The sequence below is a fragment of the Oncorhynchus masou genome, chromosome 3, assembly GCF_036934945.1.
Source record: "Oncorhynchus masou masou isolate Uvic2021 chromosome 3, UVic_Omas_1.1, whole genome shotgun sequence".
Classification (NCBI taxonomy): Eukaryota; Metazoa; Chordata; class Actinopteri; order Salmoniformes; family Salmonidae; genus Oncorhynchus; species Oncorhynchus masou.
The window spans coordinates 48,822,187-48,839,325 of NC_088214.1; the positions used below are offsets into that span (position 1 = coordinate 48,822,187).

The 17,139-nt window shown below is 42.6% G+C and overlaps 1 protein-coding gene across 2 annotated transcripts in view; it reads left to right on the top strand.

The window, feature by feature from the left end:
• Nucleotides 1-3,093: 3,093 nt before the first annotated feature.
• The window catches only part of LOC135518211 (chromodomain Y-like protein), a 33,256-nt gene continuing 19,210 nt past the window's right edge, over nucleotides 3,094-17,139 (top strand). For both annotated transcript variants that reach the window (XM_064943199.1, XM_064943208.1), the window contains exons 1-2: nucleotides 3,094-3,331; nucleotides 10,718-11,510. In XM_064943199.1, coding sequence (XP_064799271.1) covers nucleotides 3,308-3,331; nucleotides 10,718-11,510 — 817 coding nt within the window. In that variant the 5' untranslated portion in view covers nucleotides 3,094-3,307. The remainder of the gene's footprint in view (nucleotides 3,332-10,717; nucleotides 11,511-17,139) is intronic.

Sequence of the window (17,139 nt, forward strand, 5' to 3'; positions counted from 1 at the left end):
GGCGGTTTGGGTCCGGGTGGGACTCAGACCGCTGGGACTCGGGGTCAGAGCAGGCAGGGGTCCATAATCCAGTGTGGTGTGGAAATGTACAGAGCGGGAGGTAGGCTCAGGGCAGGCAGAAAGGTCAAAACCGGGAGAAACTAGAAAACAGGAACTAGAACAGACAGGTGCAAGGGGAAAAACGCTGGTAGGTTTCACGAAACAAAACTGGCAACAGACAGACAGAGAACACAGGTATAAATACACAGGGGATAATGAGGAAGATGGGCGACACCTGGAGGGGGTTGGAGACAACACAAAGACAGGTGAAACAGGTCAAGGTGACACAAATGTATTAATTTGGCCTTGCTGTTATGATTTTTGATGTCCTTGATGTCTTTTGTTTTTTGCATTGTTGTTTTCTGTTTACCTTTGTCTTTGTCTTTTTTCTCTTTTGTTCGTTTTGTTGGTTGTTGGTGCATTGGGGAATGGGGGCTTGGGGATCTTGGGGGTGGGGCATTTAATTATTTAATTTTATTCTGTCTACGTGCCCTTGAGCAGGACATTGACCCTGGTTGCTCCTGTGGGGACCTCTCGGGAGACAAAGGCAGAAAGGCAATGCTGCTCTCAGATCAGCTAAATTCATTCAAATTTTAACCTTCAAATTATAATTATTCAACAATAGGTTACTGATGACGGATCAGCTCCAAGAAAGATTATATCACCTATGGCCGCAAATATTGAGTCTGCTTATTTTAAAGCTTACCCTATAATAATGCACTAAATCAAGACTTGGCACATCATTTTGCACATATTGTTACACATCACGAAAGATACTGAGGAAGAAAATTACATACAGTAGCCAACAATTAGCAAAATAGAACTCAATTGAATGTACATGAAATTGATTTACATGTTATTAAATTATGTAGCCTATACTGTAGACTATTTACATTTTAATGCCTTCATCTCAGTTTTCAGTTTAATCTTTCACTTGTTTGTAACAATTGCAAAGACGTTGGGAAACTTTGTATTTCTACTCAACTTTGTTGTGAAGATATTGGCGGTGACAGAGAGAGAGATAGAATAAATATTTATGTTTAGTAGAGCTCGTCTGTGTATAAGGTAGTTGTTGTACGCGTGGTCAGAGGCAGTCGGTAAATAACGAGAGTTTTAAAGTTGCACATTTTGGGGAATATTCAGAGATAGAAACTTTCCGTGGGAATTAGCAGAAATATATGGGAATTAACAGGAATATATGGGAGTTAACGGAAATATATGCTAATTAATATTAATAGCATTTAAATGTAGATGTTTGGCTGCTTGTTTTGAGCGCTGAGGGAACTTTATGCACTTGGCCAGATGATTCTGCATCTTTGTTGCATTCTTCACATATGATTTGGCACAGTATTTGCAAATGTACACAGCTTTTCCTTCTACATTAGTTGCAGTGAAATGTCTCCACACATCAGATAGTGCCCGTGGCATTTTCCTATAAAGATTAGAAAAAATAGTTTAAAAAACCCCAAATACAATTCCATGTACAGATAAATAGTTAAGCAGTTAGATTAACAACTCCTTTGTAAGATAAATGTCAAAAATCTCTGACGGAGGCTGTGAGGCCGATACGTAAAGCTTATTAAAGATCAGTGATACTATCAAGAGCAGTGTGCGGTTTCCTTTTTCATTCATCTTGTTCAACTGTTGCCATGCACTTGCAACAAGAGTGCCTTTTGAATTTTAAAATAAATGTTTTAAAATGAAACATGTATGGAAACAGGTGAATTAACACTCCTCAGTTTGCGGGCTCAAGCAAGCTAAACCCACATGGAAGCAAAAACTAACTAGCAGAAATTGTTAACAAGTTAGAAATCATTTAAACACACTTTACTGTAGGCTACTATTTACTAGTTAACAAAAAACACATGTATGTCATATAAAATATATTCACCCCACCCAGTATTGTAATCAAAACTTACCAGAAAGCATGTAGTCCTTGGCTCAGACAGTGTAGTAGTGTGGGCTCAATAGCATCTCATTAGTGTGCAAGATCTTGAGAATCAGCTGTACATGTGATAGAAGAACGCACTGTGCATGCAGTGTTGCAATCCCATTGAATTGGGGACAGTTTAACCAAAATATGCCACAAGACCTAGAATTGCCAAAATTCCTCAAACTCCCGGGCTTAACTTCCCAGTAACTTCCCAAAATTCTGGAAATTTACCGGAAAGTTTCCGACCCTTTGCAACCCTAAGTACAACTTTAGTAATGATGGTGTTGGGAAACAGATCCTTCTTCATTTGTTCAAATTGTAGTTTTATTTGTGAGCTATGTTGAATTTATTACACATCATAGATTTATTTGTGATTTATGGTGGTTTTATTGCAGTCAGATGGAAAAGAATAAATAGTCATTTTAGGGTCATAGATTTAGCTGGTGGTAACTTCTTGTTAAGAAACTGGGTGGCTCGAGCCCTGAATGCTGATTGGCTGACAGACGTGGTATATCAGATTGTATACCATGGGTATGATAAAACGTCTATTTGTACTGCTCTAATTACGTTGGTAACCAGTTTATAATAGCAATAAGCCCCCTCGGAGGTTTGTGGTATATGGCCTATATACCACGGCTAAGGGCTGTATCCAGGCACTCAGCGTTAGGTCATGTTTAAGAACAACCCTTAGCCGTGGTATATTGGCCATATACCACACCATTCCTGCCTTATTGCTTAAATAGACACACCGCTGGAATATGGTTTTAACCAATCAGCATTCAGGATTAGACCCACTCCTTGTATAAATGGTGAATATTTGTGAAATATTTGTACACATTCATGGTTTAATTTGTGAAATGTCTTTTTTAATATTTACGTTGATGGTTTTATTTACTAAATATATCATTATATACACAGATCATAGTTTTACCACGGATCGTGGTAGACATATTTACAGAATAAAGAAACAAATCTCACTCCATACTTATCAAACAGCAGAATATATCAATACAGAAGCGTAAAAAAGACATTGACTATGCACCACTGAGCTACCAGCAGTCTGTCTTTCAGTCTCGGGCTAGGCTACAAAACCACATTCTTATGCGCAAAACATGCGCAGCTGTGAGCGCAAAATAAATAGTTCCGCACACAGACCCAGAGAAAAAAGTTCTCATGCTGGGCTGGACCGAACACCACCCTGAGTACCTAGCTAACGTTACGAGGATTGGGAGCACGCAAAAGACAGCTAACGTAAACTGGGCTTCATCAAATCTGGAGGTCCTTTTAACCCTATAAGATTTGCTAGCCAAGCAGCGAGAGAAATTGCAACTTATAATGGCCTCGGAAGAGCTTTATGAGGTGAGTTAGCTACTATCTACTGCTAGCTAGCTAGCTGAAATGTTTTTTTGTTGTTCGTGTAGTTAGCTAAATTAGCTTCTTAGCCAGCCACCTGGCTTGAAAGACACCTCATATTAGATTGAGCTTCATAAAAATTTCAGCCCAGGAAGTTGCCTACTAAATCGAAATTGGGCCACCTTAACGATAGCTAGCTTGCTGACTGTTCGTTAGCCAACGTTAGTTAGCAGTGATACCGACGATGCATGTCATGTGTTCTTTGCTATTTTACCCGACCAACTTGCTTAAGCTAAGCTAGTGAGTGAGCTACCTAGCTAGGGATTGGGTGCTACAGTCTCTGCAGCAAGAGGGTTTTGCCTCACCTCTAACTTCGGTCTTGTGGCCAGGTTTTTAAACAAATCAATGGAGCATAGGTTTATGCTTTCACAGAGGTACTATTCTATATGTAATTATGTGAATGCTTTCCAGTTATTAACGTTCGTAGTAGTCCAGGCAGTTATGTGCCACATTTTAGGTGATATGTGAACTTTTTCATAAAAGCATGAAACTTGGTACAATTATATAGTTTGGGGCCCAGAACATTTTCAGATTTAAAACGCCTCCTGGTGGCTATTGTCCGTTCCGAGGAGTAAAAAGTAGAGGTAGACTTACCAATTAGTTTGTGTTTTTACGAATAACAATTTTGAGTTATTAAGCAATTAAAACAAGTCACTGTTACTAATGAATGACTGCAATTGAATTGGCCACAAGGGGATATCAGTCACAAACCACAGTTAATATAATATTAATAATATTACATCGTATTTAAATGGTCTTTATACTGTATTTCACTAAATTTTATGAATGTTTTATTTAATTTACAATGACGGCCTACCAAAAGGCCTCCTGCGGGGCCTGGGATTAAAAAATAAATATAGGACAAAACACACATCACAACAAGAGAGACAACATTACATAAAGAGAGACCTAAGACAACAACATAGCAAGGCAGCAACACATGACAGCACCCCATGGTAGCAACTTAACAACAACATGGTAGCAAAACATGGTACAAACAATATTGGGCACAGACGACAGCACAAAGGGCAAGAAGGTGGAGACAACAATACATCCACACAAAGCAGCAGCAGGAGTGTCCATGATTTAGTAAGAGTGTCCATGATTCTTTGAATGAAGAGAAACTGTCCAGTTTGAGTGTTTTCAGTCACTAGCTGCAGTGAACTGAATAGATGAGCGACCCAGGGATGTGTGTGCTTTGGGGACCTTTAACAGAATGTGACTGGCAGAACGGGTGTTGTATGTGGAGGATGAGGGCTGCAGTAAATTTCTCAGATAGGGGGGAGTGAGGCCATAGAGGGTTTTATAAATAAGCAACCAGTGGGTCTTGCGGCGAGTATACAGATATGACAAGTTTACAGAGGAGTATAGAGTGCAATGATGTATCCTATAAGAATCTTTGGTGGCAAATCTGATGGCCGAATGGTAAAGAACATCTAGCCGCTCGAGAGCACCCTTACCTGCCGTTCTATAAATTATGTCTCCGTAATCTAGCATGGGTAGGATGGTCATCTGATTCTGGGTTATTTTGGCAGCTGGGGTGAAAGAGGGGTGATTACGATACAGGATACCAAGTCTAGATATAACTTTAGCCTGCAGCTTTAATATGTGCTGAGAGAAGGACAGTGTACCGTCTAGTCATACTCCTAGGTACTTGTACTTGTAGGTACCGTGCTTCTACACCTGCATTGCTTGCTGTTTGGGGTTTTAGGCTGGGTTTCTGTACAGCACTTTGAGATATCAGCTGATGTACGAAGGGTTATATAAATTGATTTGATTTGTATGAGGTGACTACCTCAAGATCTAAACCCTCATAGGTAGTAATCACACATGTGGGAGGAGGGGCATTCTTCTTACCAAACCACATGACCTTGTTCTGAGCACCTCCAAAATAAAGGTAAATGGTAGAGAAAGCTTGTTGGACACTAAGAAAGCTTTGTTGTAGAGCATTTAACACAACTTCTGGTGAGGGGGCAGCTGAGTATAAGACTGTATCATCTGCATATAAATGGATGAGATAGCTCAGGCAGTAGGAAGCTATGTTGTTGATCTAAATTGAGAGAGTGGGGCTTAGGATCAAGCCTTGGGGTACTCCCTTGGTGACAGGCAGTGGCTGAGACAGCAGATTTTCTGACTTTATACACTGCACTCTTTGAGAGAGGTAGTTAGCAAACCAGCCCAAAGACCCCTCCGACACCAATACTCCTTAGCCGGCCCACAAGAATGGAATGGTCTACCGTATCAAAAGCTTTGGCCAAGTCAACAAAAATAGCAGCACAATATTGCTTAGAATCAAGTGCAATGGTGACATAATTGAGGACCTTTAAGGTTGCAGTGACATGTCCATAAACTGAGCGGAATCCAGATGGATTGCATACCCGAGAGAATACTATAGACCTCAAGGAAGCCATTCAGTTGATTAGAAATAGGCCTATAACAGTTAGGATCAGCTTGATCTTCCCCTTTTAAATAAAGGATGAAGCGTGGCTGCCTTCCAAGCAATGGTAACCTCCCCATAAAGGAGAGACAGGCTTGGTTATAATAGGGGTAGCAACCTTAAAGATAGGGTCTAAACCATCTGACCCAGTTGTTTTTTGGGGGTCAAGTTTAAGGAGCTCCTTTAGCACCTTGGACTCAGAGACTGCCTACAGGGAGAAACTTTGTAGCGGGGCAGAGGGATAAGTATCAGGGATAGTCGTATTAAAGGGGTGGGAGATGAGGAAGTGTTGGACGGGCAAGAAGGCATGGCGGAGTCAAATAGGAATCCTGACTTGATGAAGTGGTGATTAAAGAGCTCAGCTATGTGCTTATTGTCAGTAACAACCACATCATCAACATTAAGGGACATGGGCAGCTGTGAGGAGGGTTTATTCTCCAGGTATTTAACTGTTTTCCAGAACTTCTTGGGATTAGACCAACAGAGAGAGAACTGCTCCTTAAACTAACTTTGGCCTTCCGGATAGCCTGAGTGCACTTATTTCTCATTTGCCTGAACGATTGCAAGCATCTATGACATCAGGACAGGTCGTTTCACTGAGCAGCCATTACGAACACAGGCTGTAAAACAGTGATCACTAAGGTCGTTACAGAAAACAGCAGACTGATACCTATCAGGATTATTTGTGAGGACAACATCGAGGAGAGTAGCCTTTTCTGGGTGTTTGGAGTCATACCTTGTGGGATTGGTAATAATCTGAGAAACATTTAGAGAGTCCCATTGCTTTAGGACTTGGTCAGGTTGTTTTAAGCATGTCCCAGTTTAGGTCACCAAGCAGGACAAATGTAGACTTTTGGTAAGCGGCCAGGAGAGAGTTTAGGGCAGGTAGGGGCCGGTACAGGCCGGTGCAGATGGAGGACGATAACACCCAGCAACAGTCAACAAAGAGGTATTTGAAAGTTAAATGCTTAAAACCAGCAAAACGGAAAAGGTTAAAACCAGAAAGGTTAACGTCAGTATTCAAAACACTCTTCCTTAACCACGTCTCAGTAAGGACCGGACCAACACATCTGGATTGGAGCCGTGAACCCGCACTTTCAATTGATCCATTTTAGGTAATAAGCTTCTAACGTGCAGAGAACCCAGGCTTTTACAAGAGCAGAAATCAGTGAAGCAGAGTCTTGAATTCAGAAGTCAGAATTGGCGCTAGCAACAGTAGATGGGCCAGGGTGTACATGCATATTTCCAGATATCATCAACAGTAATACAATCAAGGCACGGCAGAGGACAGGGAGAGCTCTGCAGTGCTGATTCATGACATCTGAATGTGCATCAGGTGGCAACAAGATCATATTGTAACAACAATTTCATCAGGTAACATGAATATAAAGCTGGCGAGAGGTGAGAGGTAGGATGAGAGGCCAAAAGTCTGTGTAAACAATTAGTCAGAGTCCCGAGTGTGGGAACAAACAGTCTGTCCCACGGTTGGGTAAATAAAGTTTGTAGTCAACAAAGTATACAGGAGTAATGGGGCAAAATGCACAAGAACAAAAAAATAGAAGAAAAAAAATATATATATAATATCGACTTGGGGCTAGTCATTCTAAGTTCAGAGTCACTCGCACCAACATGACAGTGCATTCTAACACTGTAAAAGGCCCTTAGTTGGCTCTTGTGTATTTTATGACAATTTGAAGAGAAGGAAGTTATGTGTTTAAAGATTCTCTCATGGGACCCTATTTCAAGTTTTGGAACCACTGTACTACTAACCTTTCTCTCGGCTTGCTTCCCCTCTCTGTCTCCTTCACCTCCTGCATTGCAGCCTGCCTCAGCTTCACCACTGTCTGCCTCACCACTGGTACGCAATATAATATTATTTATGTTGATTTGAAAATTGGATTACACTTTTTAAATCTTACATAATGCTTGAAAATGAAGCTCGGGTTTGGGGTAATGCAGAATCAACCATTTCGGATTCTGCTTTACTGAAAATGTATGAATGGAGTCAACCATTGATACCAAGCTAAGGCAGGAGCAACTGCACACTGCTAACCCCAAGAATGACATAAGGAGGATGGAGTCTTTCAGCAGTTGATGTCGCAACAGAATCTGCTGCATCTTCTGGCCGAATAAAATGCACAGCAGTAAGCTATACAAGAAGACAATATGTCACACAGCCTATCAAGAGACTGATTTTGATGACATGGCCACATTCTCAGAATGCCCATATATAGACTCATTATCGAATTATGTCCATATGGGGATGAAGTGGATTGAAGCATAGAATATTAGATCTTTGTCGGCCTATGTGGACAGCTCCTCTGGCTAGAGAGTCATCTTCTATGACCCTGTTGGTCATCCATGCCATGAATCTTCATCACATACTCTACCATACTCTCTTGCCTAAATTGACAATTTGTCTGGCCTAGATGGTCATATGCATTCCAACCTTCTACTTGGTACAGCTGAAGGAGGTTCCTTCCATCTTCTCTTTATTTCCTTTGCTGCTGCTTGGTCTTAGGGAGTCTAGGCCGGGGTGTTGATAATTGTTGTGAAAAGTGCTATATAAAGAACATTAGTATTCAGTGAGTTTGAAAGGCTGCACCAATGCATAATTTGTGGGAGGATTTGCTCATTTTCTGGTTTTTCTTCATGAATATTTCAACATGAGCTTTAGTCCATAAAGTAAATTTGTGAATTGCTCCAAAATGGACATGTTCTCTTCTGAAAAAGAATTTGGCGAGTGGCATTTGCTTTCTTAGCCTGGCAGTCCATCGTTTTATATAATAATCTGAACTGTTTGTGATTGTAATCCTTGACCATCGAAACATAGGGGTAGATATGACTTTCCATTTTATGTTTGGTACAGGAGATATGACGCAAAATATTATTATATATATATATATTTTGTACCTTTTTATTTAACTTGGCAATTCAGTTAAGAACAAATTCTTATTTTCAATGATGGCCTAGGAACAAGGGTTTAACTGCCTTGTTCAGGGGCAGAAAAACAGATTTTTACCTTGTCATTTCGGGATTTGCTCTTGCAACCTTTCGGTTACTAGTCCAACGCTCTAACCACTAGGCTACCTACTAAACAAAATATAAACGCAACATGAAGTCTTGGTCCCATGTTTCATGAGCTGAAATAAAAAGATCCCAGAAATGTTCCATAAGCACAAAAAGCTGATTTCTCTAAAATCTTTGTTAATATCCCTTTGGTGAGAATTTATCCTTTGCCAAGTTAATCTAGCCATCTGACAGGTGTGGCATATTAAATGGCATGATTATTACACAAGTGCACCTTGTGCTGGGGGCAATAAAAGGCCACTAAAATGTGCAGTTTTGTCACACAATGCCACAGATGTTTTGAGGGAGCATGCAATTGGCATGCTGACTGCAGGAATGTCCACCAGGGCTGTTGCCAGAGAATTGAATGTTCACTCTACCATAAGCCACCTCCACCGTCGTTTTAGAGAATTTGGCAGTACGTCCAACCGGCCTCACAACCGCAGACCACGTGTAACCACGCCAGCCCAGGACCTCCACATCCGGCTTCTTCACCTGCGGGATCGTCTGAGACCAGCCAACCGGACAGCTGATGAAACTGAGGAGTATTTCTGTCTGTAATAATGTCATTTTATAGGGGGGAAAACATTCTGATTGGCTTGGCCTGGCTCCCAAGTGACTGCGCCCCTGCCCAGTCTTGTGATATCCATGGATTAGGGCCTAATTCATTCATTTCAATTGACTGATTTCCTTATATTAACTGTTGCATTTTATAGTTTTGTTCAGTATACATTTTTGTAATGGGAAATGGCAGCTATGAGCTGTTTTTGGGATAGCTCCATATCTGAAAGTTTTTCATGCTTTTATGAAAAGGTGAACATTCATTTTCACATATGTCCTGGATGATAGGTGAACTGTTACAAGTTGCCAGCCTATCCTATCTATACTATACGAGGTAATGGATTAAAGTTACATTGAACATTTTAGTTTCAAACTCAACATGCTGATGTTGTCTTTTGTTCAAGTTTGCCATTTACCTGTAGTTAAATTGCCTACATTGACAATCTTACACACAGACAGTTCGGGTTAAACACACAAATAACTAAAATAATCAGCAATATATCTTTGAAATCAAAACTTATAGGAGGAATATCAGAAAGTAGGCCAATACAAAAAAACTGGCCCAATTAGCCATGAAATCTTCTATTCATTAGTCACTGCCTGTGGATATAAACAGCCTTTTTGGAGCTGGTGGTCTATGGCTAATACTATGGCTAGACCATTGGGATGAAAACAGTTCATGACTTGTGGCTGGGTCCTTGATGATACAGAGGGCGGCAGTGGTTAATGAAAATGTCCTTAATAGATGGCAACTCTGTTCCTAGGTACCTCCTTCTAGGCTAGGTCAACATATGTTACCTTTTATTTAACTAGGCAAGTCAGTTAAGAACAAATGTTCAATTTCACATCCCTGTCATCTCAGTCCAACGCTCTAACCACTAGGCTACCCTGCCGCCCCTATGTGGGGCTGCCTTATTTTTGAGGTCTACCCCGAGTTAGAAACATCCTACTGGAGATCTTAGGGTGTTAGAAGAAGCTATAGCAGGGTCGTATTCATTAGTGCAAATGGATAACAAAAACAAGCATTTCTTATTGGACAGTTTAGAGAGTCCTGCCTTGTTTGTCCTTTTTTGTCCATTTGGGTGTCTGGTGAATACGACCCTGGAATATCACAGATGATTTCACCATATGGCTGATTTGTTTCTCACGTCACGTAGTCCATTGTATGCTATAGCCGTTACGTTTTAGTTTCATGATTTGTGACTTAGTGACTGCCCTAAATCCCGTCATTGCCACTGCCAATTATTTTTAAAATTCTGTTACAGGTTGAGAGAATTGTGGACAAACGGAAGAACAAGAAAGGAAAGATTGAGTACCTGGTGCGCTGGAGGGGCTATGGCTACGAGGGGGACACCTGGGAGCCCGAGACGCACCTCTCTGCCTGTGTGGAGTTCATTCACGATTTTAATCGGCAACACGGCGAAAGACAGAGAGACAGTACTTTACTGCGCTCCACTCGAAGCACTCCCAGCACGACCCACAGTTCAAGAAACAACGCCCGCAAACAGATCTGCAGGCCTCAGCCACACAGTGGAGCAGGAAGCCATGCTCTAGTAAAACCCGGGAATGCCTCTTCCCCCACCGCAGCAGCTACGGCCATCTCGAAACCGTTGCCACCACTTGACCCTGGTGTGGCACACACTAGAACGAATATGCAGCTTAACTTGAGCCAAAAGTACAGTGTTTCGGCCACCGGTGACATTTGTAGACCTGGCTTCACAAGTGGGCCTGCGGCTTCTCCGGTGGGCACGGTGCGTCGGAGCATGGACCTGGCAAAGTCCGGGATCAAAATCCTAGTACCCAAAAGCCCCATGAGCAGCCGGGCGGACTCTGAGTCGTCGCCTAGCGAGGCGGCCCACTGTCTGGAGCAAGGGGGTCAGGAGCAGGACTCTGTGCCCCCAGAGGTAGCCCTTTTGGAAAAGCCTCCAGGGTTGTTGCTGGGGCCTGGGGAAGAAAGAGCGCGCATGGGGACCCGGCCCAGGATTCAAAGCCAAAGCCCATTAATTCCTCAGCAAGTCCCCATCACCCCCGCATCAATACGCACACTCAATGGGAAAGGTAAGGCTCTAGGGAGATTCCACGCCAGCGGAAAATATTTTTGGGTATTGCAGATTTTTCTGGCAATTCTCACAACTTCACGAGGAGGAAAGATGTTTGAAATGTTTTTTACATTTATCATGATGAAAGTGGCCATTTTAGGCCCTTTTTAGACCTATACAGTGGGGAGAATAAGTATTTGATACACTACCGATTTTGCAGGTTTTCCTCCTTACAAAGCATTGAGAGGTCTGTAATTTTTATCATAGGTACACTTAAACGGCGAGAGACGGAATCTGAAACAAAAATCCAGAAAATCACAGTGTATGATTTTTAAGTAATTCATTAGCATTTTATTGCATGACATAAGTATTTGATACATCAGAAAAGCAGAACCTAATATTTGGTACAGAAACCTTTGTTTGCAATTACAGAGATCATACGTTTCCTGCAGTTCTTGACCAGGTTTGCACACACTGCAGCAGGGATTTTGGACCACTCCTCCATACAGACCTTCTCCAGATCCTTCAGGTTTCGGGGCTGTCGCTGGGCAATACGGACTTTCAGCTTCCTCCAAAGATTTTCTATTGGGTTCAGGTCTGGAGACTGGCTAGGCCACTCCAGGACCTTGAGATGCTTTTTACGGAGACACTCCTTAGTTGCCCTGGCTGTGTGTTTCGGGTCGTTGTCATGCTGGAAGACCAAGCCACGACCCATCTTCAATGCTCTTACTGAGGGAAGGAGGTTGTTGGCCAAGATCTCGCGATACATGGACCCATCCATCCTCCCCTCAATGCGGTGCAGTCGTCCTGTCCCCTTTGCAGAAAAGCATCCCCAAAGAATGATGTTTCCACCTCCATGCTTCACGGTTGGGATGGTGTTCTTGGGGTTGTATTCATCCTTCTTCTTCCTCCAAACATGGCGAGTGGAGTTAAGACCAAAAATCTCTATTTTTGTCTCATCAGACCAGATGACCTTCTCCCATTCCTCCTCTGGATCATCCAGATGGTCATTGGCAAACTTCAGACGGGCCTGGACATGCGCTGGCTTGAGCAGGGGGACCTTGCGTGCACTGCAGGATATTAATCCATGACGGCGTTACTAATGGTTTTATTTGAGACTGTGGTCCCAGCTCTCTTCAGGTCATTGACCAGGTTCCTGCCGTGTCGTCCCTCACCTTCCTCATGATCATTGATGCCCCACGAGGTGAGATCTTGCAAATCAAATTTTATTTGTCACATACACATGGTTAGCAGATGTTAATGCGAGTGTAGCGAAATGCTTGTGCTTCTAGTTCCGACAATGCAGTAATAACCAACAAGTAATCTAACTAACAATTCCTAAACTACTGTCTTATACACAGTGTAAGGGGATAAAGAATATGTACATAAGGATATATGAATGAGTGATGGTACAAAGCAGCATAGGCAAGATACAGTATATGGTATCGAGTACAGTATATACATATGAGATGAGTATGTAAACAAAGTGGCATAGTTAAAGTGGCTAGTGATACATGTATTACATAAGGATGCAGTCGATGATATAGAGTACAGTATATACGTATGCATATGAGATGAATAATGTAGGGTAAGTAACATTATATAAGGTAGCATTGTTTAAAGTGGCTAGTGATATATTTACATTTCCCATCAATTCCCATCATTAAAGTGGCTGGAGTTGAGTCAGTGTCAGTGTGTTGGCAGCAGCCACTCAATGTTAGTGGTGGCTGTTTAACAGTCTGATGGCCTTGAGATAGAAGCTGTTTTTCAGTCTCTCGGTCCCAGCTTTGATGCACCTGTACTGACCTCGCCTTCTGGATGATAGCGGGGTGAACAGGCAGTGGCTCGGGTGGTTGATGTCCTTGATGATCTTTATGGCCTTCCTGTAACATCGGGTGGTGTAGGTGTCCTGGAGGGCAGGTAGTTTGCCCCCAGTGATGCGTTGTGCAGACCTCACTACCCTCTGGAGAGCCTTACGGTTGAGGGTGGAGCAGTTGCCGTACCAGGCGGTGATACAGCCCGCCAGGATGCTCTCGATTGTGCATCTGTAGAAGTTTGAGTGCTTTTGGTGACAAGCCAAATTTCTTCAGCCTCCTGAGGTTGAAGAGGCGCTGCTGCGCCTTCTTCACGATGCTGTCTGTGTGAGTGGACCAATTCAGTTTGTCTGTGATGTGTATGCCGAGGAACTTAAAACTTGCTACTCTCTCCACTACTGTTCCATCGATGTGGATAGGGGGGGTGTTCCCTCTGCTGTTTCCTGAAGTCCACAATCATCTCCTTAGTTTTGTTGACGTTGAGTGTGAGGTTATTTTCCTGACACCACACTCCGAGGGCCCTCACCTCCTCCCTGTAGGCCGTCTCGTGGTTGTTGGTAATCAAGCCTACCACTGTTGTGTCGTCCGCAAACTTGATGATTGAGTTGGAGGCGTGCGTGGCCACGCAGTCGTGGGTGAACAGGGAGTACAGGAGAGGGCTCAGAACGCACCCTTGTGGGGCCCCAGTGTTGAGGATCAGCGGGGAGGAGATGTTGTTACCTACCCTCACCACCTGGGGGCGGCCCGTCAGGAAGTCCAGTACCCAGTTGCACAGGGCGGGGTCTCGAGCTTGATGACAAGCTTGGAGGGTACTATGGTGTTGAATGCCGAGCCGTAGTCGATGAACAGCATTCTCACATAGGTATTCCTCTTGTCCAGATGGGTTAGGGCAGTGTGCAGTGTGGTTGAGATTGCATCGTCTGTGGACCTATTTGGGCGGTAAGCAAATTGGAGTGGGTCTAGGGTGTCAGGTAGGGTGGAGGTGATATGGTCCTTGACTAGTCTCTCAAAGCACTTCATGATGACGGAAGTGAGTGCTACGGGGCGGTAGTCGTTTAGCTCAGTTACCTTAGCTTTCTTGGGAACAGGAACAATGGTGGCCCTCTTGAAGCATGTGGGAACAGCAGACTGGTATAGGGATTGATTGAATATGTCCGTAAACACACCAGCCAGCTGGTCTGCGCATGCTCTGAGGGCGCGGCTGGGGATGCCGTCTGGGCCTGCAGCCTTGCGAGGGTTAACACGTTTAAATGTTTTACTCACCTCGGCTGCAGTGAAGGAGAGACCGCATGTTTCCGTTGCAGGCCGTGTCAGTGGCACTGTATTGTCCTCAAAGCGGGCAAAAAAGTTATTTAGTCTGCCTGGGAGCAAGACATCCTGGTCCGTGACTGGGCTGGATTTCTTCCTGTAGTCCGTGATTGACTGTAGACCCTGCCACATGCCTCTTGTGTCTGAGCCGTTGAATTGAGATTCTACTTTGTCTCTGTACTGACGCTTAGCCTTACGGAGGGAATAGCTGCACTGTTTGTATTCAGTCATGTTACCAGACACCTTGCCCTGATTGAAAGCAGTGGTTCGCGCTTTCAGTTTCACGCGAATGCTGCCATCAATCCACGGTTTCTGGTTAGGGAATGTTTTAATCGTTGCTATGGGAACGACATCTTCAACGCACATTCTAATGAACTCGCACACCGAATCAGCGTATTCGTCAATGTTGTTATCTGACGCAATACAAAACATGTCCTAGTCCACGTGATGGAAGCAGTCTTGGAGTGTGGAGTCAGCTTGGTCGGACCAGCGTTGGACAGACCTCAGCGTGGGAGCTTCTTTTTTTAGTTTTTGTCTGTAGGCAGGAGCCCCAGACCGAGCGTGATTGACCGTCATCTTGAACTTCTTCCATTTTCTAATAATTGCGCCAACAGTTGTTGCCTTCTCACCAAGCTGCTTGCCTATTGTCCCGTAAGCCATCCCAGCCTTGTGCAGGTCTACAATTTTATCCCTGATGTCCTTACACGGCTCTCTGGTCTTGGCCATTGTGGAGAGGTTGGAGTCTGTTTGATTGAGTGTGTGGACAGGTGTCTTTTATACAGGTAACGAGTTCAAACAGGTGCAGTTTATACAGGTAATGAGTGGAGAACAGGAGGGCTTCTTAAAGAAAAACTAACAGGTCTGTGAGAACCGGAATTCTTACTGGTTGGTAGGTGATCAAATACTTATGTCATGCAATAAAATGCAAATTTAATTACTTAAAAATCAGTGTGATTTTTCTGGATTTTTGTTGTATATTCCGTCTCTCACAGTTGAAGTGTACCTATGATAAAAATTACAGACCTCTACATGCTTGCTTTGTAAGTAGGAAAACCTGCTGATTTTGCAGGTTATCAAATACTTGTTCTCCCCACTGTACATGCATCCTATAAGACCCTATGATCTGTAAACTGTACATGATACAGACATGTGTGTCATTATACTCCTAATAGTGTGCTCTAACATATGGAGTATGTCTAGATTCTGAGATACAAATTTTCACATTAATTTATTCAACATTAGAACTATTTTAATGGATATCAAAACTACCCATTTTGATTTAGCTTATTTTTAGATATACTGTTTGGAACAATATACTCTTCAAACGCATCACATTTCCAGAGTGGGCTTTCTTGGTACTTGTAACGATGTGACCCATTTTTTTTATACATGAACATTTACATTATAGGTCATTAACCAATCTCAGCCCTCCTTTAGGATTGCACATTCAGCAAGTCACCAGCAGAGGGCATTCCTTGTAATCCATTCGCTGTGTTGGTGGTGCCCATAAAATTGATCAAAACTTCAGAATAGGCGGAGAGCCCACTCTGGAAAAGTGATATACTCTACAAGTACATCGTTCCAAACTATATGTCTTTTAAAATGAACAAAATCAAAAAGGGTTGTTGAGATTAATGTTAAATAAATGAATGTGTATTTCAAAATATAACATACTCCTTATAGTGTGCTCTATGTACGGTTCACAGATCATAAGGTTTTACAAGAGGCATGTATTCGTACCCCCTGACTTATTCCCAATTGTGTTACAGCCTGAATTCAAAATTGATTAAATAAATACATCTCACCCATCTACACACAACCCCATAATGACAAACTGAAAACATGTTTTTACAAATGTTAGATAATTGATTGAAAACGAAATACAGAAATATCTAATTTACATAAGAATTCAGTCAATACATGTTAGAATCACCTTTGGCAGTGATTACAGCTGGGAGTCTTTCTGGGTAAGTCTCTAAGAGCTTTGCACACCTGGATTGTGTCATTTTTGCACATTATTCTTAAAAAAAATATTCAAGCTCTATCAAGTTGTTTGTTGATCATTGCTAGACAGACATTTCTAAGTCTTGACAATTTTTTGTATTTATTATGGATCCCCATTAGCTGATGCCAAAGCAGCAGCTACTCTTACTGGGGTCCAGCAAAATTAAGGCAGTTTATACAATTTTAAAACATTACAATACATCCACAGATTTCACACCACACTGTGTGCCCGCAGGCCCCTTCTCCACCACTACCACATGTCTACAGTACTACATCCATGTGTATGTATAGTACGTATGTTACCATGCGTGTGTCTGTGCCAATGTTTGTGTTGCTTCACAGTCCCGGTTGTTCCATAAGGTGTTTTTTTTTTTTGTGTGTGTGTGTTTTTTAAATCAAATTTTACTGCTTGTATGAGTTACTTGATGTGGAATAATAGACTTCAGTGTAGTCATGGCTTCATGGCTGCATCAATATGTTTTGACCATGGCAGTTTACATTCTAGTGTTACTCCAAGCAGTT